General features: G+C 38.5%; 1 protein-coding gene across 6 annotated transcripts in view; it reads right to left on the reverse strand.

The window, feature by feature from the left end:
- Positions 1-23,140, reverse strand: part of TPK1 (thiamin pyrophosphokinase 1) — a 347,265-nt gene that overhangs the window by 315,659 nt on the left and 8,466 nt on the right. Inside the window, exon 1 of one of the 6 annotated variants that reach the window (XM_080818624.1) lies at positions 7,730-7,925. The exons of 4 other annotated variants lie outside the window; for them this stretch is intronic. In XM_080818624.1, the coding sequence (XP_080674750.1) occupies positions 7,730-7,742 (13 nt within the window). In that variant the 5' untranslated portion in view covers positions 7,743-7,925. Of the gene's footprint in view, positions 1-7,729; positions 7,926-23,140 lie in introns of those variants that run through there. One more of the 6 variants, XM_080818625.1, reaches the window with a different exon arrangement.

Raw genomic sequence — 23,140 nt, forward strand, 5'->3', positions numbered from 1 at the left:
ATATGTATGTGCTATATGTATTTACATATACAGGTTTGTTATGCTTATCTTATACATACAACAAATTCTCAAAATCACATATATAATAAATTATATACATGCATGACACATGACCTTTCTGTCCACTTCAACAATCTGTTTTGAGTTCTCCTTTACTTCCCTATTATTCCTCAAGCTCTTTAAAATTCAAGAACAGATTGGAAAGAGGCTTGAAAGGGAAAAAAAGGAAAAAAAAATGTTTAAAGCTAAGAAGGAAAAGGGAAAAGGCCAGGAAGCTATAATCAATCATATTTTTGTTTTAATAATATTACTACTTGCTGTAACTTATAAGATACAGGTGGCAGTTGTACTTCTAATTTTAAGTCATGTCATTAAAAACAATGAAATAATTTTCAAAGCTTTTCCGAACTCCTACTTTGTACTCTACATTTTAACTGAACTCTTTAACAGAGGTAACTCTGATTAACTCTAAGCAGCAATTATACCTTATAGAACCCACTGAATTTTGTTACCTGGCAATCCTCCCAAGATATACATCAAAACTTGATTGTTTCTGGTAGGCATAGTACCAACACATAGTAATGAATATACTTACAATTTTATTATACTTGGACAGCATTTGTTTTCTCTAATACAGTATTTATTTAACATAAAATGTAACATACTCCAGATTTTTTTTTTCAATAAACTGGCTATTTTTATGGCATTACCCAGATGCTACCTATTGAAGCTGTTTACGTTGACTAGAATGACAGTGTACAGAGACATTTTTAAGTTAACTACTATTGTTTTAAAAACTCAAATATATAATCATTATTTCTCTTCTTGCAAGACTTTTCAGTTCAAGTACATTTCTATTTACAATACTACTCAAATTAGATGTCCCATTAAAGATAAGAAATCTGTTGGGCTCCAATATTCCTTTTTTTCTTTTAATTCACCTATCTGTATGTAACCAAGAGACAATTGTTCCCAATTTTTCTAAATTTGTCTCTTCTAGAAAACAACAATAATTTTACCACTCAAAGACACTTAATGCATTATACTACTGACATTCTGCAAGCATACTACAGCATTCTAGTAAAACTATCTTTGTAGTAAAAAAAAGTAGGTTACCTTATTTTAAAACAATTTGTGAATGGGATCAGGCTGAAAATGTATCATGTGCCATTTTTATACATACTATAATAAAAATTTTTGCATGTATATCAAAGGGGAATTTAAAATTCTTACTTATGTTTAACAGTTTTAATATATCAGTAAAATATATAAAGAAACTGAAATATTGTATTACTATATTACTTTACCTCTGACAAATTGATCAAGTTGAATCAAAACTATGTAGAATACCTCTTACCAACTGCATCAGAAGTCAGAAAAACCAGAAACACACACACACTTCCCTCAAAAAACAGCCCTAATTCCTTCATCTTTTCCCTATTTTCCTATTTTTCTTCATTTTCTCCTACATTTGACAAACTAACAACTATTTGTTAAATAGCACATTAAAAGTCAAACAACATTTTGGAAAACAGTATTTTGACCAGATACTGTAAGGCTCAAGACAACAAGAATGATGTATAAATTTTGTGCTCCAGTTAGCGACACTGTTTCTCACAGGTAATGGGTTAGCAATTCTGAAGCACATTATACATACACTAGGGTTAAACAAACAAGTAAACATACTGTGGATAATGAGAAGCAGGTTTCTCACTGTCATAGAAACTGCAAATAAGGAACACAGGGAATGAGTCCTATGATACTGAGCTTAATTTGAGGTTATCACGTTAACTTGTAAAATTTTAGTGTGCACACAAATAGACACATGGAAGTGAACAGAGCTGTATGCAGGGCATGCGTTAGTGTACATACTTCCCTGGCTCTTTCCACAGACAGGGTCTTTAAGAAGTTGATAGACCTGTAGCAGTAAGCACAGGCAGTTCCAAGATCTTGGCTTCCAAATACAATTCTCCAATAAGAGGAGTCAGGGCTCCTTGAAGTGGTTGATTCCAGGGCTGGGACAAGGAAAATACAAGATAAGCCTATGGTGCCAGAAATTAAATATACTCAAAAAGGATGGATACAGATCAAAAGGACTCGAGAATGAATCTGAGCTCTCTGTGGTCAAAGCTGTAACAATTTAAGCAAATAAATTTAACAAAATAAATGATACTGTTGGATTCTAATGCATTAAATAAAACAGACAATTTCATACTGATATAAATAAATGTAGAAAGGAAGAGAGAAACAGAAAATTACCACTGGAACACCACAGTGTTAACGGCTGCAGACAAAAACTCACCAATGCATACAAAAATAATGAGCCAAAATCTCAACAATATTTCCATCAAAGTATTTACCTGAAGATATTAATTGAAAAAGGAAAGCTACAATTTTAGTAGAAAAACTTGGGAAAAGTTGCTTTAATTAAGTGTGAAGAAGGTTCTCAGCATCAGTAATTACGATATACTGACATCATATGCCCCTGATAGGAGACCCTGAGAAGGGTCTATCCTTTTTGGCCTATCTGTCAAAAAATGCATTGCCTAAACCTAGTTATGAGAAAAGACCAGACAAGCACAAATCAAAGGATATTCTACAAAATAACTAACTATTGCTCTTTTAAAGTATCCAGGTTATGAAAGACTTGGAAAGATGGAGACATGACCACTAAATGCAATGTGGGATCCAGGATTAGATTCTGTAACAGAAAATGGGCATTAGTAGAAAAACTGGTAAACACCGAGTGAAGTTTGTAGTTTAGTAAATAGAATTATATTGTGCCAATGTTAGTTTTTGGTTTTGTGGTCAAGGAAGTACGGTAGCATCAGTGGAAGCTGAGTGAAAGGCGCGTGGGAACCCAAGGCTTGCAACTTGTGGGTAAATCTGTCACCTCAAAATGTGGTTGTAATTTAAAAGGAAGAGGAGACTTAATAGCAAAATTAACTGCATACAAAACAAAATGAAATAAAATGCAGCCACTACAAAATTTATTGTATGAGATTACATATAATGTATAGGTACCCAGTAGCCCACTCTGTTACACTGACAGTCCCCGATGAAACACAACCCTGATAGTCTGAGCTAGTGAAGTGATTGCTTCAGCCAAAGGAATATTAACAAGCACAACACAAGCAGGATGTTGATGCCTGCTTCTGTGGAGGTGCTTACTCTCCTGGTAGGTTCTTTCCTGGAGCTCTTGGAAAACAGGTCCAGGGCCCACATTAGAGAAATTATGTGGAAACAGACACTCAGCCAGGCCTATTCCAGCCATTTCGCTATCTGCATTCCATTACATGCACACACATGTAAGTGAAAAAGTGATCTCAGGCACTCTGGTCCAAGAGGTGGCAATTTAAGTGAAAGAATAACCCCCTCATATAGCCCAGGTTGCAGAACTGTCAGGAATAAAGTGATTATTGTCTTTAGACATTATTGTCTTAAGACACTAAGTTGATGGTTAATAAACACAATGGTAGATAAAATAGTGAGTTATCCACAAAAGGTTTAAGTGTGTGTAAGATACTCTCCTTAAGATAAGGAAGACCTAGAAACATGGCAGACTAAACTTATACCAAGCCTCTTACTATAAACACCTCAAAACGCTGGATGAAAAAGAATAAGTAAATAAAATCTCTCTCTAAAAACACAGCTGGCCTTACACGAGAAGAAAATTCCCAAATGTGTGTGTTGGTGGGGCGGGGAGTGAGCGTTGGTGGATAACATGAGGAAACTGAAGGCCAGAGTAGTAAATTCATGAGCAGATGTTGTTAGCCAAGGGTCAAGACAAGGAGTAGAGCAAGTCTAGCTAGAGGCCGGGCCTTATTAGGCTCTTCTTAGTTTGGGTTTTGCCACTAATCAAGGATGAGAAAAGAAACCATGGTACATGAAAAGCAGGGATTTGGAGCCTACCTCCTTCTCTGATACATGCAGAACACTTAGTGCAGGAGACATAACGATGAGTAATTTACATCACTGCCCTCCAAGAACTCAGACAGTGTACACATCAGTTACAGTACCACTCATTAAGTGATACAGCCTTGTGATCCTTGACCTACTTCCTTTTTTTTTTTTTTTAAAGATTTTATTTATCCATTTGACAGACAGAGATCACAAGTAGGCAGAGAGGCAGGCAGAGAGAGAGGAAGGGAAGCAGGCTCCCCGCTGAGCAGAGAACCCGATGCGGGGCTTGATCCCAGGACCCTGAGATCATGACCCAAGCCGAAGGCTGAGGCTTTAACCCACTGAGCCACCCAGGCGCCCCGACTTACTTCCTTTATGTGAAGACCCTTGCCCCTCCTCAACTTTAGAATGAGACAACCCTTTGAAACAAAAAGATATCAGAGAAAATTGTCAACAAATACCAAGGTCTCATTCCTGGACTGGAATTCAGTAGGATTCTCATATTTAAGATGCTTTGGAATGGGCAGAAACAAAGATAAAGGTAAATTCCCAGTTTAAAAAAAAAAAAAAACTAGACTCTGAGTGTTACAAAAAAAACCTTTTAAGGAAAAGCAGCTATTAAGTCCCTTCATCCGAGATAAAAGATATACCCTAGAAATTTTCATGAGGACTAGAGCACTTAGAACTTAACTATAAGCAAAATGACAATGATTCCAAATCCCGAGTACAGCACCAGAGCTCCTGGATGTCATCCTACGGTCAGCTTCGTCAGCTGTCTTCCCAATACCCACCCCCCACCCAACCTTTCTTCTATCGACTCAACCTTAACTTATGCGGTGGTGGTACGGCCCTGCAGTTCCAGGTGACACACTGTGACTGGTCTGAACCAGTCATGAAAACCTGATTCCATGTAGCTGGTCTCTAGGACTGGCCATGTGACCTAGTTCTGGCCAAAAGGACATAAAACAAAAATGTCAATTGCATGAATCTTTTGGAAAAGCTTCCTTTTCTTTTTCTTTCTTTTTTTTTTTTTTTAATATAAAAGGATGAACAAGGCTGGCTGTCCCCTTTTAAAATCCCTCCATCCTTTTCTTTCTACTTGGAATGCATCTTTAATACCTAGAGTTCCAGGGGGCACCTGGGTGGCTCAGTGGGTTAAAGCCTCTGCCTTCAGCTCAGGTCATGGTCTCAGGGTCCTGGGATCGAGCCCCGCATCGGGCTCTCTGCTCAGCAGGGAGCCTGCTTCCCCTCCTCTCTGTCTCTGTCTGCCTCTCTGCTTACTTGTGATCTCTGTCAAATAAAAAATTAAAAATCTTAAAAAAAAAAATACCTAGAGTTCCAAAAATCATTTTGCCTCCATGAGACTAACAAGCATGAAGTCAACAGCCAGCAGGTAAGAATGGAAGAGCACAGAGAACAGCTCTGAGTCCTTACCAAGAGGATTCAGCAGCTGCATCAACTTTCAACCACCTACATAACAAGATCTCTTGTTATTTAAGAAAAATAAAGCCCTAATCATTGAATGTACTATGGGATTAGCATTTCTATGATTTATACCCAAATAGGCATTCCTAACTGATACACTATTTTTCCAACTAAGAACAGGGTGGTCTCACAGATGGGGATGAGAGCAAGTTTAAAGTGGTCCTAGAGAGAAGAGAGAGGCTGGAAAAGCCTTCAAAAGACAGATATTAAACGCTATAAGACATTCCACATGCACACATACAGAATCACTATCAAATAGGGCCTATGTAGCAAGCTCTGCAGACAGGCAGCCTCAAGTCTAAACCATGATTCTGCCAGTAACTAAGTATGTGATCTCGGGCAAGATATCCAAGGTACCTCTGTACTTCAGGATTCTCAACTCTTAAAATGAGAGTAACCTTTTAAGAAAGGTTTTAAGAACAAACAAGGTAATACATATTAAACTCTTGGAACAGTTCCTCTTATACAGTAAGCTCTCAGCAAATATGTGTAATCACCATCATCTTTACACTGACGATACAAACATAAACAGCTATTATGCAAACACAAACAGATAAAAATGAGTACAGTTTATGCAGCTCACACACAGCTCAAATAGTGTGGTACAAGTGAGCAGAACACTCCCCCCTGAACTCGACCATCTTTAAAGTGCTCCTCTCAACTGAGTAGTTCTTCTGTGTCAGTTAATAGCTGCATCAGCAGTTCTAGCTTAGATTCCATAAAAATGATTCAATTTTGTAACAAGGAGATTGGTTAAACATAGGCCATTTACACTTCACAAAGCAGTTGAAGGGCAAAAGTGTAATGTTAGATTTTACCTCAGGTATTGTTCTTACCTGGTGAGTGGAAACAGTAACTCATCTCCTAACAGTAATAGAAAGGGTGAATTTATAATCGATTTCAAGTATACAATACTTCAATATGCATAATCCTTTCACAGTATCAGATATCAGAGCCCAATGCACATTTCAGCTGAATTGTTTCTATGAATGACATTAGTATGAGCTGGCATGCGTATGGGCTCCCTTCACATGAGACTTATTCATCAGCAGGAATTACTGAAGGCAAATCCTAACAGAGCCAGTGAAGCAGGTAACACTAATTCAGGTGAGTCATTAATAAGCAAAGTATTACTTTCAAAAACTAATTGTTCCTATGATAATAATAATCTGAATCAATTAAGGGAAAGCAGAAATTCAAAATGTAAACTATTTTATAGTTCTGAATGAAAAGTAATCACAGTTTCCATCAGGACTCTACCCCCAAGCTAGTCTGATTATAAAATTTACTTAAAAGCCTCAGGCACTAGATACCTGTAAACTCCCATCATCATTTCACTTTTCCCCGGTCATGTTCTATTCCTGATGTCCCTCTATCAATGGTCCTAGCCTTTCCACACTCATCCGTATCACAGATACACCAGCTTTTACTTTCCATTCCTTGGACACCTCAGTCCCACATGCATCTCATCCTAATTCCACATTTCAGTTATAATTTTTAAAAAACTTAAATTTGGGGGGAAAGGACACTTTCAGAATTGACTGCAACACTCTAGTTTAAGAAATAAAAAGCCATCTTCTATAGTCAACAGATAAAACCTAACACACAGAGATCAAGCCTACAGAGCTTAAAATGTGTAAAATCATGGATTTCTGGGACAAGGGCAGAATAGGAGAATCCTAAGGTTATCTTGTCCCACAATAGCCACATCTGTGCATTCAACCCAGAAAAGAACTCGAAGACTGGCAGAACAGACTTTCCACTCAACTGTAGAGAGGAAGGAACATGGCAAACCAAAAGTAGGGGTAGAGTCATGGTCAGGAACCAAACTCCTGGCCAGACTCACTACAAAAGGGAGGACCGCCACAAGCTCAGGGGAGAGGAGCAGACCCCACAGCAAGTACTCAAGACATGGGGGACCTGCACTGGGAGGACAAGTCCCCATAACGTTTGGCTTTGAAAACCATCAGGCCTGAACTTTCGGAGTTTTTAATAACTGGCGGGACTGAACTCTAGGTATTTCAGAAATGAGCAGGCTCAGCTAGAGAGCTGGAGGGCAAGAGGAAACTAAATTCCCACCTCTAAAGAGACAGTGTAACAATCCCAGCAAGACAGAGCACAGAAGTAGCGGTTTGAAAAGTACCTATAGTGGACTTACTACTAATCCCAGAATTTATACTGGAGGGGCAGGGACTTTAAGAGACTTCTCCAAGAACAAAAAAGGTAGACACCATTTCTCTCACACCACTGCCCCCCAGCCTAGGTCGAGAGACACCTGCGGGAAACCACACTTTCCACCTCCCTTGCTTACAAAGTGCATCCCTGCCCCATGTTTGCTTACTTATCTGTCCCATCCAGCATGCCTCAGTCAGCAGGAGTCCATCCCAAAGTGGCTCCTGCCCTGTTTCCTCCCTCAAACAGCTCCAGCAAGAAACGAGCACCACTTCAGAATGACTCTTGTCCTGGGGAGAGGGAAAAATAACCACACACACCAGTAATTCCCAGTCTTGGCAACTGAATCTTATAAGTGGCACACAGAGAGTGCCTTGCCAATCAGATTGTCTCTAGCCCCAACAGGCATCTGGGCTGACTACCATCCTCTGCCCACCAACAAAAGCCTCTCAGGAGACAATCTAGGGAGAGAACCCTATAGTTCAGTGCAATCACAGCCCCAGTAAATAGACTAAAGGCAGACATCTGGTTTGACTACTGACACCAACACACCCACTACGGTCCCAGACTGGTCATAACTGCACAGGGATCAAACCTGGCCCACAACAGGCAAAGTGGGTCACTACAGTTAAATGAAGTCAGAGTGTATGCAACACACAAAGGACACAATGCGGAAGCACCAGACTCTGGTGAACAAGGGACATTGGGCTACAGGGCACCACAGGATCTCTTTTTCAATCAGACCAGTACTTTAAGATCAGGCAATGTAACGGACATTCCTAATACATGCAAACTGACAGAATGAGACAGAACTAAATGAAATGGACATAAGCAATAGGCATGATAAAAAAAGTCAAAGTAATGGTCATAAAGATACTTACTAAGAGGATCTCAGACCTTCCACACAGATAGAAAATACAAAAACAAAACAAAACAAAAACCCAGAGATGAACACAATAATTGAAATTAAAAATAAACTACAAAGAATCAATAGTGGATTACAGGAAGCAGAAGAATGTATCAGTGAGCTGAAGAGTAATGGAAAGCAACCAAGCTAAGAAGAAAAAAAAAAGGAAAACATGGTAACAGGTTAAGGGAGCTCACCAACATCACCAAGCACTTCAACATCCTCAGTATAGTGATTTCAGAAGGAAAAGAGAGAAAAGGGGAAAAAAACTTATTTGAAGGAATAACAGCTAAAGACTTTCCAAATCTGGGGGGGAAAAAAAACACAAATCCAGATCCAAGAGGCACACACAGAGAGCCTCCAACAAAATTAGCTCAAGAAGGTCCATGTCAAGACACATAATAATTCAGGGGCGCCTGGGTGGCTCAGTGGGTTAAAGCCTCTGCTTTCGGCTCAGGTCATGATCTCAGGGTCCTGGATCGAGCCCCACAACGGGCTCTCTGCTCAGCAGGGAGCCTGCTTTCCCTCCTCTCTCTCTGCCTGCCTCTCTGCCTACTTGTGATCTCTGTCAAATAAATAAATAAAATCTTAAAAAAAAAAAAAGAGACACATAATAATTCGAATGGCAAAAAGTAATGACAAAGAATTTTAAAAGCAGCAGTAGAAAACAATAACATATAAAGGCTGTCTGTGATTTTTTAGCAGAAACTTCACAGGCCAGAAGAGAGTGGCAAGATATAATTGAAATGCTGAAAGGAAAAAACATGCAAGCAAGACACTATCCAGTAAGACCACCACTCAGAACAGGAGATAAAGAGTTTCCCAAAAAAACAAGAGTTAATGGAGTTCATTTCATCACCACTAAACCAGCCTCACAAAAAGTTGAAGGGACTTCTTTGAGTAGAAAGAAAAGGCCATAGTCAGGATTAAGAAACTTATGGAAGGGGGGTGCCTGGGTGGCTCAGCAGGGTCCTGGGATCCAGCCCCACATCGGGCTCCCTGCGGGAAGCCTGCTTTCCCCCTCCCACTCCGCCTGCTCCTGTTCCTGCTCTCGCTCCCTCTCTCTTGCTGTCAAATAAATAAATAAAATTTTAAAGAAAGAAAAAAGAAAATTATGGAAAGGAAAAATTTCAAAGGTAATACAAACATAATAAAAGTAACAGACTAATCATTTATAAAAGAAATATGGAGGGTAAAGCACAAAAGCAGGAAAGTCAACTACACCTGTAAGGACTAGTCAGGAATTTACAGAGTAACCGGATGTAAAATGTGACATCATATACATAAAATGTGGTAGGGGGTTAAAATTTAGTGCTTTTGGATGGGTTCAAATAGAAGCAATCATCAACTTAATACAGACTGCTATGTAAGATCTTACATATGAGCCTAGTGGTAATCACAAATGCAAAAACTATAATAAATAGTTAAAAATAAAGAGAAAGGAATCCAAACAAAGCCATCAAACCGAAAGCGAAGAGGGCAAGAGGAGAATAAAAACAGGAAAACCACAAATGCAAAAACTATAATAAATAGTTAAAAATAAAGAGAAAGGAATCCAAACAAAGCCATCAAACCGAAAGAGAAGAGGGCAAGAGGAGAATAAAAACAGGAAAACCCCTAACAAAATGACAGTAAGTAGATCCCATCAGTAGGTGCTCTGAATGTAAATGAACTAAATGCTTCAGTCAAAAGTCACCCGGTGATTCAATGGATTAAAAAGAAAGATCCTTCGATATATGGCCTAAAAGAAACTCACTTCAGACTTAAAAACATCTGCTGATTAAAAGTGAAGGGAAGGGGCGCCTGGGTGGCTCAGTTGGTTAAAGCCTCTGCCTTCAGCTTGGGTCATGATCCCGGGGTCCTGGGATCGAGCCCCGCAACCGGCTCTCTGCTCGGCAGGGAGCCTGCTTCCCCCTCTCCCTCTGCCTGCCTCTCTGCCTACTTGTGATCTCTGTCAGATAAATAAATAAATAAATAATCTTTTAAAAAATAAAAAAATAAAAATAAAGGGAAGGGAAAACATTTACCATGCAAATGAAAAGGGAAAAAAAGCTGGGGTAGCAATATGGATATCAGACAAAATAGACTATAAAACAAAGACTAACAAGAGACAAAGAAGGGCACTATATAATGATAAAGGGAAAAATCCAACAGGAGAACTTAACAATTTTAAGTATTTATGCACACAACAGGGGAGCACCTAAATATATAAAGCAACTATTAACAGACATAAAGGGAGAAACTGACAGTAATAAAACAACAGTAAGGGACTTTAACACCTCATATCAATAGATCATCCAAACAGAAAAGTCAACAAGAAAACAGTGACTCTGAATGACACCTTGGACCAGACAGACCTAACATATATGCAGAACATTCCACCCCAAACCAGTGGAAATACATATTCTTTTCAAGCGTGCATGGAACGTTCTCCAGAACAGATCACGTATTTGGCCACAAAGCAAATCTCAACAAATTTAAGAAGATTAAAGTCATTCCACACATCTTTCTTGACCACAGTGCTATGAAACTAGAAATTAACCACAAGAAAAAAATCTGGCAAGAGCACAAATACATGGAGGCTGAATAACATGCTACTAAATGATGCACCAACCAAGAAATCAGAAAGTTAAAAAAAAAAAAAAAGGAGACAAATGAAAAGGAAAACACAATGGTCCAAAATCTTAGGAATGTAGCTGATGCGAGAACAGAAGGCAAACTGAGGACAAAGCAGAAGCTGACACCCCACAAACCCTCCCCGCATGGGATGTATGGGACATTCCTCATGCACTCCTGGTAGCCCTAAAGCTAAGGAAAGGAGAAACAAGTAGTTAAACTTATAGAGATCACAATCCTGCAAGACAGGAGTCTCCCTCAGTTTACAAGTGTCTTAACAATCTAAGAAAGCATTTCTATCAATAACCTAGCTTCCAGAAGAAAATGCAGATCCAGTTAAATATCCTTATAATCTGCAGCCCATTGACAGACCCGTGAAATGGGCAGAATGTAATGCTCCTCCAGGAAGTTCCCACCCATCTTAATGTTAATGCCTGCCTATGGCAAGGCCACAGGTATTCTGTGGTCTTCTTTAGCATAGGAAAGTTCTTTCTGAAACCTCCCTTCTTCCTTACCTCCCCCAACCCCATAGTATATAATCACCCACCCCCTCATACCCAACCAACCCCCCCCCCCGGAGAGCAGCTCTTTCTGCCCACGGGTCCTGTTCCATACTTTTAATAAGCCACCATTTTGTACCAAAGATGTCTCAAGAATTCTTTCTTGGTTGTTGGGGCTCTGGACTCGACCCTACTGAACCTCACCTATACTCCAAAACCCCATTACAGCAAAAGCTGTTCCAAGATGGAAAATTAAAGCAATACATTCCTACCTCAAAAAGCAAGAAAAATAACCTAACCTCACACTGAAAGCACACAGACTGCCAGCAAGGGGACATGCACCTCTGTCTCTCTCTCTCTCTCTCTCTCTCTCTCTCTCTCTCTCACACACACACAGGAATATTACTCGGCTATAAAAAGAACGAAAACTTGCCATTTGCAACAGCGTGGATGGACCTAGAGGTGATAATGCTAAGTGAAGCCAGTTGGAGAAAGGCAAATACTGAATGATTTCACTCACATGTGATATTTAAGAAATAAAACAGAGACAAACAAAAAACAGACTTAACTATAGGAACTTAGAGTTACCAGAGGGGAGGTGGGTGGCTGCATGGGTGAAATAGATAAAGGGGATTAAGAATACATCTATCTTGATAGCACTGAGAAATGTTTAGAATTGTTGAATCACATTGTACACCTGAAATATAGTGTATGTGAGTTACACTTGAATAAATAAAATGTGTAAAATTATGTAACTGTAAAGTTACTAACTACTACATCCATTTAGAAAACGAATACGCACAAATACAAATCCAGTTGGCCTGGGAGGTTCATTCCCCTTTATTTCCCTATCTTTGCAAGGGGCTAATTCAAAAGGCCAGAGTTAACAATGAATGAACTGGCTGAAAGTAGCTGCCATGCAAGAGAGGCTACCCTTGCTAACAACTTGAAGTTCTGTGGTGTTACACAATAACCTAGAGGTTCCAGAAGATAGGTGGAAAATTATGGGGTGAAATTCCTCTTCTAAAGCCATTTCCATGGCACATCCCAAACTAGCTGTGCCCTGCCTAAGACACTTCTCCGTGGAGAAGAGCCTGGATAATCCTGTGTGATCTGCTACTTCTCTGCTTATATGCACTTTCCCCCGCCAAGAAACACTAGTTAACAATTGCATTGTCTAGTATGTTGTGTCCCCTGTCCACTTTGCCCATTCTCCTGCAAGTCTCTATGCTAGGTCTTTCCAGATGCATTTTCACTCATGACTCACATTCTGTGACAGATCACTTAGAGCTAAACAGTTCAAAAAAATTCTTATCTACTTAATTCACCTTTTAAATTAACAAAATAAGAATTTAACTGGTGAAGTGTAATTTTCAAAACTTTAAAACCCTGACTTTCATGAAAATATAAAACGAACAAATGCAAAAGCTATTATTCAACTCATTAATTACTGAGAGTATCAATAAAAATTTGAATAAAGGCAAACAGGATTACCTAAATGAATTTACTAATGGATGCAAAAATTGTGAATCTACTATGAAAAAGTTTTACAAAATGGGCACCAGAGCACACAAACCACTACCGAGTTGCCTGGACATAACTTTTTTTTTTTTTTTTTAAAGATTTTATTTATTTATTTGACGGACACAGCAAGAGAGGGAACACAAGTGGGGGGAGTGGGAGAGGGAAAGGCATGATTAAGAATCATTTGCACAACTATTTTGCAACTTCTTCCCCTGTAGAGTTGCCCAATAACCTAATCAAAACAAAATGAGTAAAAGGCTTATACTCCAAGTATAGTTACAGAGGATCTACTAGACAAGCCCAGCATTTCACTGAAAAGTCACCCAGTAATCTCTTTGGCTCATTTACAAGTCTTGGGCAATCTCTCCCTTTTAGATTATGGTTGGTTCTAACAGGAGCAAAGCAAAAATCACAACAGGTGGGAGGAAGGATGCCGTGGCAGCTACAGCCTTGAGTATTTCCATCAAGAATGGGAGAGCTTGGGGCACCTGGGTGGCTCAGTGGTTAAGCCGCTGCCTTCCGCTCAGGTCATGATCTCAGGGTCCTGGGATCCAGTCCCGCATCAGGCTCTCTGCTCAGCGGGGAGCCTGCTTCCCCCTCCCCTTCTCTCTGCCTGCCTCTCTGTCTACTTGTGATCTCTCTCTGTCAAATAAATAAATAAAATCTTTAAAAAAAAAAAAAAAAAAAGAATGGGAGAGCTTGCATTGCCAGCAAACGTACACTAAAAGGGACAGGAGAATACACTGCTAGTGGCCATACAACTTGCTATAACATTGCAGAAAAGCCACCTAGTAACATATTCTAGAAACTGTTGAGGCTTGGATATTTGATTCCATAATTCCACTCCTAGAAATTTTCATTCAACATATAATCAGATATGGACTAAGATATAAACCTATCACAGCAGTAACTATAGAAATTTTAACATGTAAAATAACTTATGTAGATTTCCCAGCTTAAAATAGGTTTTCCAAAAGCCCTCACTGAGTCTCTACACCGTTTCTATGTAATCCACTTAATACCCAGGATTTCCCCTATGACGTCTCTTACAGTGCACTCTAATTTCCAATTTGTTTATCCCTCTGCCCTCTTAGGCTCTAACCTCTACAAAGGCTTGTGCCAGAGAATTCAGTTGCATGAATTTAGCACGATGTCACATGTACAGTAGGCACTCAAATGCTGGCTCACTGAATAAAATGTTACACAATCTCAAAATACATATAGGAGTATGTTTCCTCTATAGAGAGGGGTAATAAGTATTGAACAATAAGTACTGAACATCAAAACAAAAACATGAGAAAAGCCTCAAGTTACCATCCCAATGCTATTGAATATCAAGATCACATGCAGGTATTTTGAAAAGCACACGGACTGCCATAAAGGGCCATGCACTTCAGCTACCGCTAGTGCACAGGCAGGCACCACAGTCTCTTGTCACGTGAGCCATTCTTTGCCACGGTGTGTGTCCTGGACACATTATGCATCTAAGGATGCAAAAATAAGCTCAAAAGAAAATTTCTGTTATGCAACTACTTGAAGAAACTTTTGAATAAGGATAAACATCCTTAATTGTGATGGAGATTTTTTTTTCTACATTATTTTAAAAAAATCTGATGTTTCTTAGGCCAGGCTTCTCAAGCCTTAGAGCATGAGACTCACGTAGGGGTTTTATTAAAACATGGGTTCTTATTCTTCAGTCAGTCTAAAGTGAGCCCGAGACTGCACTTCTTACAAGCTCTCAGGTAAAACCAAGGATGCTGATCTGGGGACTTCAATCCGAGTAGCAGGTTCTTAGAAATTACTAGATGCAAAGAAAGGTATACAGAGCTCCACTTTCCTGTTTTGTTGTTGTTTTTAGGAATCCTAAAGCACCTATCTCCTCTGATGATTTTTCAAACCATTCCTGGTTTAGGATTCTCAATATCCTACAGATCTACAATTTAAAATAATGGGAAAGAGAAATAAAGGATCACTATAGAGCCAATGAAAATTTGAAGTATATAAAAGAAATACTATGAATAACATTATGCCCCAAAATGTGATAATCTAGATAAAATAGATCAACTCCTTGAAAAGACACAATCTGCCAAAACTCACATGAAAAGAAATGGGTAGGGTGCCTGGGTGGCTCACTTAGTTAAGTAACTGCCTTCGGCTCGGGTCATGATCCCAGAGTCCTGGGATTGAGTCCCGCGTCGGGCTCCCAGCTCCATGGGGAGTCTGCTTCTCCCTCTGACCTTCTACCCTCTCGTGCTCTCTCTCACTGTCTCTCTCTCAAATAAATAAAATCTTAAAAAAAAAAAAAAAGAAAAGAAATGGGTAATCTGAATAGGACTACATCTATTAAAGAAATGAAGTCCATAGTTAGCATCCTTCCAAAATAGAAGGTACAAGACCCAGATGGGTTCACTGGTGAATTCTGCCAAACATGTGAAAAGAACAGGATGCCAATTCTACACAATCTCTTTCAGGGGATCAAAGCAGAGGGAAAGCTTCCTAAATCAATATGAGGCCAGCATTGCCCCAATGTCAAAATTGGACAAAAACATCTTAAGAAAACTACAGACCGATCTCGCTCATGAACAGATGCAAAAATCCTTAACAAAATACAACCAAAATGAATCCAAGAAAAGTATAAAAAGAATTATAACAAAGTTAGATTTCAGGTATGCAGGGCTGAGTCAACATTCGAAAAAAATGCAATGTAATCCATTATATCAACTAAGTAAAAAAGAAAAATAGTTTTATAGGACTATGTGCAGAAAAAACATTTGAAAAAAATCCAACACCCATACACCATAAAAACTCTCAGTAAACTAGAAACAGAGGGGAACTTTCTCAACTTGATTAAGACTACCTACAAAGTACTTACAGCAAGCATGGTAAGAAACTTGAAGCTTTCCCAGTGTGATAATGGCAAAAGATTAGACAAGTAAGTCAGTGGAAAATAATAAGACAGCCCAGAAATAGACTCTCAAATACAGTCAACCAATCTTCTGACACAGGAGCATAAGCAATACAATGGATCAAAGATGGCCTCTTCAACAAATGGTGCTGGAACAACAGGATATTCGCAGGCAAAAAGTAATTTAGATGCAGATCTTCCTTACACCCTTCACCAAAATCAACTCAAAATAGATGTAAAAAACAAAATAAGATTCCTACAAGGCAACATAGGAGTAAACCTCCACATCCTTAGGTATGGTGAGGTCTTCTCAGACACAAAAACAAAGAAAGGTACAATCCATGGAAGAAATTGATACACTGGTCTTCATTAACATTAAAATTTTCTGCTCTGCAAAGGAATGTCACGAGAATGAGAAGACAAGCACAGACTGGGAGAAAATATCTGCCAAAGACACATCTCATAAAGGGTTGTTTTTCAAATATACAAGAAGCACTTAAAGCTCAAAAATAAGAAAACAACCCAATTATAAAATGAGCCAGTGACTTTAACAACTCACCAGCCTAGGCTGCTTCCCCCTCGCTCTCTGCCTGCCTCTCTGCCTACTTGTGATCTCGCTGTCAAATAAATAAAAAATCTAAAATAAAATAAAATAAATTTTTAAAAAACACCTCATCTAGGATGATATACAGAAGGCAAATAAGCATATGAAAAGATGTTCTACTTCACAATTCATCAGAAAACCGCAATTTAAAATAACACTATCACAAATGTTATAACACACTTATCATAATGGACAAAATCTTGAACACTGATGCCGTCAAATGCTGGTGAGGATGTGGACTAATAGAAATCTCACATTGCTGGTGGGAATGCTCAACAGTACAGCCACTTTGGACTCCAGACAATGGAATATTATTCAGTGCTAAAAAAGGAATGCACTATCAAGCCATGAGAGGACACAGAGAACCTTAAATCCATAATGAGTTCAAGAAGTCCATCCAAAAAAGCCATGTGCTGTATTATTCTAAGTTATGACATTCTGGAAAAGGCACAACTATGATGAAAATAAAAAGCTAAGTGGTTGCTGGAGGTGGGAAGATTTAGGTAAATAGGCAGAGCACAGAGGACTTTTAGGACAGTAAAAATACTCTGTATGATACTATAATGATGGATAGATTTTACACATTTGTCTAAATCCATAGAATATGTAATGTAAACTATGAACTTGGGAGTGATTATGTAGTATCAATGTGGTTTTGTCAGGTTTTTTTTTTTTTTTTAAGATTTATTTATTTGACAGAGAGAGATCAAGTAGGCAGAGAGGCAGGCAGAGAGGGGGAAGCAGGCTCCCTGCTGAGCAGAGCCCGATGCGGGGCTCAATCCCAGGACCCTAAGATCATGACCTGGGCCGAAGGCAAATGCTTAACCCATTGAGCCACCCAGGCACCCCAAGTTTTGTCAGTTGTTAACAAATGTCCCACTGTGATTGGTGGGTGGTGATAATGGGGGAGGCTGTGCATGTTCAGGGAGCACACGGGAAACCTATATAACACTTCTCTCAATTTTGTTGTAAACCTACAACTACTGTAAAGAAGTCTTAAAAAAAAAAAAAAAGAAAAAAGAAAATGGGCACCCAATAAGCATTCTTGACAAGAACACCTGATTTTCCAGGAATGGATTCTGATACCTCTACTGGGCTAGTGGATCTGCAAAGTATGAAACTAAAGAAAGTTGCTGGTAGATCTTCCAGCACCTAGAAGAGCTCCTAGCACAGGGACTCAAATAATCACTGCACATATGACTATGGCATTTAGCCTAGGAGAAGAGAAAAAAAAAGAGAAAGCCTGATTAAGGCTTTTCAGTATTTGAAGGTAGCTACGTAGAAATCAACTAAGTCTTCCATACCATTATAGTAGGAAAATAAGAAAATGAAAAGTCTATTTCAGCCTATTTTAAATACACATTTTTATCAGTTGTTCAACATATATGTTCTTTCAAATAGAACTACCTGAATGCGTTCAAGCAAAGAAGCCAAATGGCTGTCTCAGAGGGACACTAAAGAAAACACAACGGCCCTGCAAACACTAGGTTTCCTAAAGTTGCCCCCCACCCCCACACATGGGATTCACTACTCACAACATCTTCACTAGATTAGGAATAAATTTCAACAACAGTTTTCCTACTTTGAAAATAAAAAATAAAGTTGCCTCAAAACAGCAGCCATTGGGCCACAACCCACAACCTTACACATGACCTCAAAGTAAATCAAAGGCTTAAATTCTCTGGAAGTCATAAAAACAAAAGAAACTATTCCATTGTGATAAAGGAGTACCTTCAAAGACAATGGTATGATAAAAATATAGGACTACTCAGAATTAAATCCATTTGTTTAAGCATCTGTTTGCCACCTACAAAGAGTAACTCTTTCTGATGGATTTAACCAAGAAAAAAGATAATAAAATTCATTTGATGGCACGTTAGTGCACAAACACCTCATTTTCCTAGAAAACCTCAAAAGACATCTGGTGTTAATGTATCAAAACCCAGATTTTTTTTTTTTGTGGTGTGATCAAGCCATAATATTTTAGCATTGTGAATATTAAAACTGCCCTCATAACATTACTTGGTGTTTTCAATGATTTCATCTAGAAGAATACCATAAATTCTAATAATGCTACAATGTATCAATTTACAAGATTTTTTTTAAAGAATTAAGATTATTTTTACACTTACTTTAGAAACTTTAGCTTCTAGAAGCATGTAGCTATTAAAATGCTAATATGGAAAGATGAGGTGGGGATGCAACAGAGACTTAATACCAGTAAAACACAGGAAATTGATTCTCTAGATGATGTGGAAAAGCTGGCTTATAAAGTTAATGAGATATTACTTAAGGCAAAAGAAACAATTTGCCCATTAACAATGAGGATAAACCAAACATTTTTGTCATCAACTATAATGACACTAATTAAAGGAACGACAAAAACTAAAGGAGATATGAAAATCAACTAAAGTACAGGAAAAAAACTACACAAACCACATGAAATGAAGTATAGTTATAGCAGCAAGTCCTGACAAGTTAAAAATAAATGTAAGAATAAACAGAATTCCAACAATTAAATAGGTAATACACTAAGGAAAGTGTGACTAGTCAAAAGTAAATTTCCCATTGAACATTTAAGAGACCTGACAACTACCTGGGATGGATTTCTAATACAACAGTAGAGTAAAGTAAGAGGATTAAACCCTGAAACTTGAAAATCCACTACTTTGTCTCTCAGATATCTTAGCTAGCCTCAGATAACAAAAATATCACAATCCTTAAGCAGCAGCTTTAGCCAGAGATTTCTTGGCCATTCACAAAGTTTAAAAAAAAAAAAGAAAGAAAAGAAACTGCAAGTTTTCCAAGTTTCAAAGTAGGTCTAGTGCTTTAATTTAAATACAAAAATGCCATGCTGATTTTTAGGAAAAATATGTAGTCAGAAAACCCAGGTTTTGGTCTCAGTTCTACCTCCAATATCCATTTCCAAAAGCTTTTCCTTTGGAAAGGAGTATTTTATTCTCTGTATATGAAGTATATTCCAAAATTATGAGTCTATCTGTTGCTCCTTGCTTATATGAATAAAAGGACAAATTTTTAATATATAGGTATCACAAATTATCATTAAATACAGACCAAGTATTTCTGAAGAAAATTTAACATCTGAATTCAGATGTGCTGCAAGTGTAAACTACACACTGGTGTTTGAAAATTTAGTTAAAAAAAAAAGTCAACTCCTGGGGCTCCTGGGTGGCTCAGTCAGTTAAGTGTCTGCCTTCAGCTCAGTCTGTGACACCAGGGTCCTGAGACTGAGCCCCTGTCGCTCTGGGAATCCCTGCTCAGCAGGGAGTCGGCTTGCCCCTCCCCTTTTGTTCCTCCCCCTAGCTCAGGCTCACTCATGCCCTCTCTCAAATAAAAATCTTTTAAAAAAAAAAGTCAACTATTGCATTAGTAATTGCTTATTCTGATTACACACTGAAATAACATTTTAGATATTAAGTTAAATGTATAAAACCAAGTTCATTTGTTGTATCTTTTTAACGAGGTTACTGGGAAAGTCTGTTACATATAAAATTACATTTCTATTGTATTGAATGGCCTGCTGCAGGCTGAACTCTTCACAGTCAGGACTGTAAATTATTTTCTACAGCATCTACTGAAGTATGGCACATAACAAATACTCAAAAACCATTAAATGAACTTTATATAGAAGCACAAAGCAGCAACTAAGTAAGATCAAAATTGACTTTTTGATTCATATACCAGCTATCTTCTGTTTGAGTGACAGTAATAACCTCTTATTTAGTAGTCATAACAATTCCAAACTATGGACCAAGACAACCAAAAAAATTTTCAGCTGAAAAAGTAAACTGACATACCTAATTTGTATGGGGCTACATTATGTCCTCCCAAAATTCCTGTTGAAGTCCTATACCTGTACCTCAGAATGTCACTATATTTGGAGATAGGGTCTTTAAAAGGATAAAGAAAAATAAGTCATATGGGTGGACCTAATCCAATAGGACTGGTATCTTCATAAGAGTAAGAGATTAGAGACTGTCTTTTTTCCACTGTATATTTTTTCCTGCTTTGTCAAAGATTATTTGGCCATAGAGTTGTGGGTGATACCTGGGCTCTCTACTCTGTTCCACTGGTCTATGTGTCTGTTTTTGTGCCAGTACCATGCTGTCTTGGTGATCACAGCTTTGTAGTAAAGCTTGAAATGAAGCTTGACCATTCTCTTATACCATACACAAAGATAAACTTGAAATGGATAAAAGACCTCAACATGAGGCAGAAATCTATCAAAATCCTAGAGGAGAACATAGGTAGTAACCTCTTCCACATCGGCCACAACAACTTCTTTCAAGACATGTCTCCAAAGGCAAAGGAAACAAAACGAAAATGAACTTTTGGGACTTCATCAAGATCAAAAGCTTCTGCACAGCAAAGGAAACAGTCAACAAAACAAAGAGGCAACCCACGGAATGGGAGAAGATATTTGCAAATGGCAGTACAGACAAAAGGTTGATATCCAGGATCTATAAAGAACTCCTCAATCTCAACACACACAAAACAGAGAATCATATCAAAAAATGGGCAGAAGATATGAACAGACACTTCTCCAATGAAGACATACAAATGGCTACCAGACACATGAAAAAATGTTCATCATCACTAGCCATCAGGGAGATTCAAATCAAAACCACATTGAGATACCACCTTACACCAGTTAGAATGGCCAAAATTAACAAGACAGTAAACAACAAGTGTTGGAGGAGATGGGGAGAAAGGGGAACCCTCTTACACTGTTGGTGGGAATGCAAATTGGTGCAGGCACTTTGGGAAACAGTGTGGAGATTCCTTAAGAAATTAAAAATAGAGCTTCCCTATGACCCTGCAATTGCACTACTGCGTATTTACCCCAATGATACAGATGTAGTGAAAAGGGCCATCTGTACCCTAATGTTCACAGCAGCAATGGCCACAGTCGCCAAACTGTGGAAAGAGCCAAGATGCCCTTCAAAATACGAATGCATAAAGATGTGCTCCATATATACAATGGAATATTACTCAGCCATCAGAAAGGATGAATACCCAACTTTTGTATCAACATGGATAGGACTGGAGGAGGTTACACTGAGTGAAATAAGTCAAGCAGAGAAAGTCAATTATCATATGATTTCACTTACTTGTGGAGCATAAGGCATAACACGGAGGACATTGGGAGACAGAGAGAACTGAATTGGGGGGAATCAGAAGGGGAGACAAACCATGAGACTGTGGACTCTGAGAAACAAACTGAGGGTTTTGGAGGGAGAGGGTGGGGGGTTGGTGAGCCTGGTGGTGGGTATTAAGGAGGGCACATGTTGCATAAAGCACACAGGGTGTGATGCATAAACAATGAATCTTGGAACACTGAAAAAATAAATTTAAAAAAGAAAAAAAAAAGAATAGGAGATTAGAACATAATTAACATACAGATGAACCGGCAATCCATGAGGACACAGAGAGAAGACAAGCATCTATCCGCAAGTCAAGGAGAGAGGCTTCAGAAGAAACCAAAGCTGCCAACACCTTGATCTTGGACTTACAGCTTGAGAATTAGGACAAAATAAATTTCTATCACTTAAGCCACCCAGTCTATGGTACTCTGTGGCAGCCCTAGTACACTAATACATTGCCCTAAACACTTAAAAACTTTTCCAGTTTCTTAGTGGAGTTTTGGCCTTTACACAAGTTACAAATTACGTTCCTCACTCACACTAGCCATATTCCAAGTGCTCAATAGCCATATGCAGCTAATGGCCAGGCTACTGTACAGTACAGACCTAGAGAGAACACCAAACCAAAAATTTCCAAAAAGATTGCTTAAGTAGTTGACAGATGTAACCAAAAAATGTGTTCTTACTATACAGTGAGGCATGTTTCATCTTTAATTTTAAAACAAAATGCAAATGCAGAGGATTTAAATCCACCCTTGAGTTACTCTTACTATGATTTGCTGAGTAGATTAAGGAAGGGAGTTCATAGTTTATAGCTATGTTTGGTACATCTGAATGTCATCACCAAGATTCCCTGACGTGTGTCCACTGCTGCACAATACAGAGAATTACTGACATAGGTGACCAGGATACATTTATCAGTACAAAAAAGTCAGAATTCTAGGTATGATTTCCCAGAAATTCCTAAGTCATCCACTAAAAAGTTGGAGAACGCTAATAGTCAGCTGTAGATTTTATCATGCCTCTTGTCAACTTAATCAAGCATTTTCGATAGAAATTAAATTCCAGAAACATAAGAGATGGCATGAATACTATACTGAACAGGATATTCCTGGATTCATTACCATTTAACCATGAGGCATCAAAAAAGTATGTCTACTATTAAGAACTTCATGCATCTATAAATAATTAAGTTAAGCAGCATGGAAAAAAATACAGAATTCAGGAAACAAATAGCTCTGCTAGACTGGCCCAATAGGACTGAACACATCTACTAAAATTAGTGATCTCCTTTAAGAATTAGAAAAATGAAAGTAGGGGGACTCCTGGGTCGCTCAGTCAGTTAAGTGGCTGACTCCA

This window comes from Martes martes, assembly GCF_963455335.1.
Source record: "Martes martes genome assembly, chromosome: 11".
Lineage (NCBI taxonomy): Eukaryota > Metazoa > Chordata > Mammalia > Carnivora > Mustelidae > Martes > Martes martes.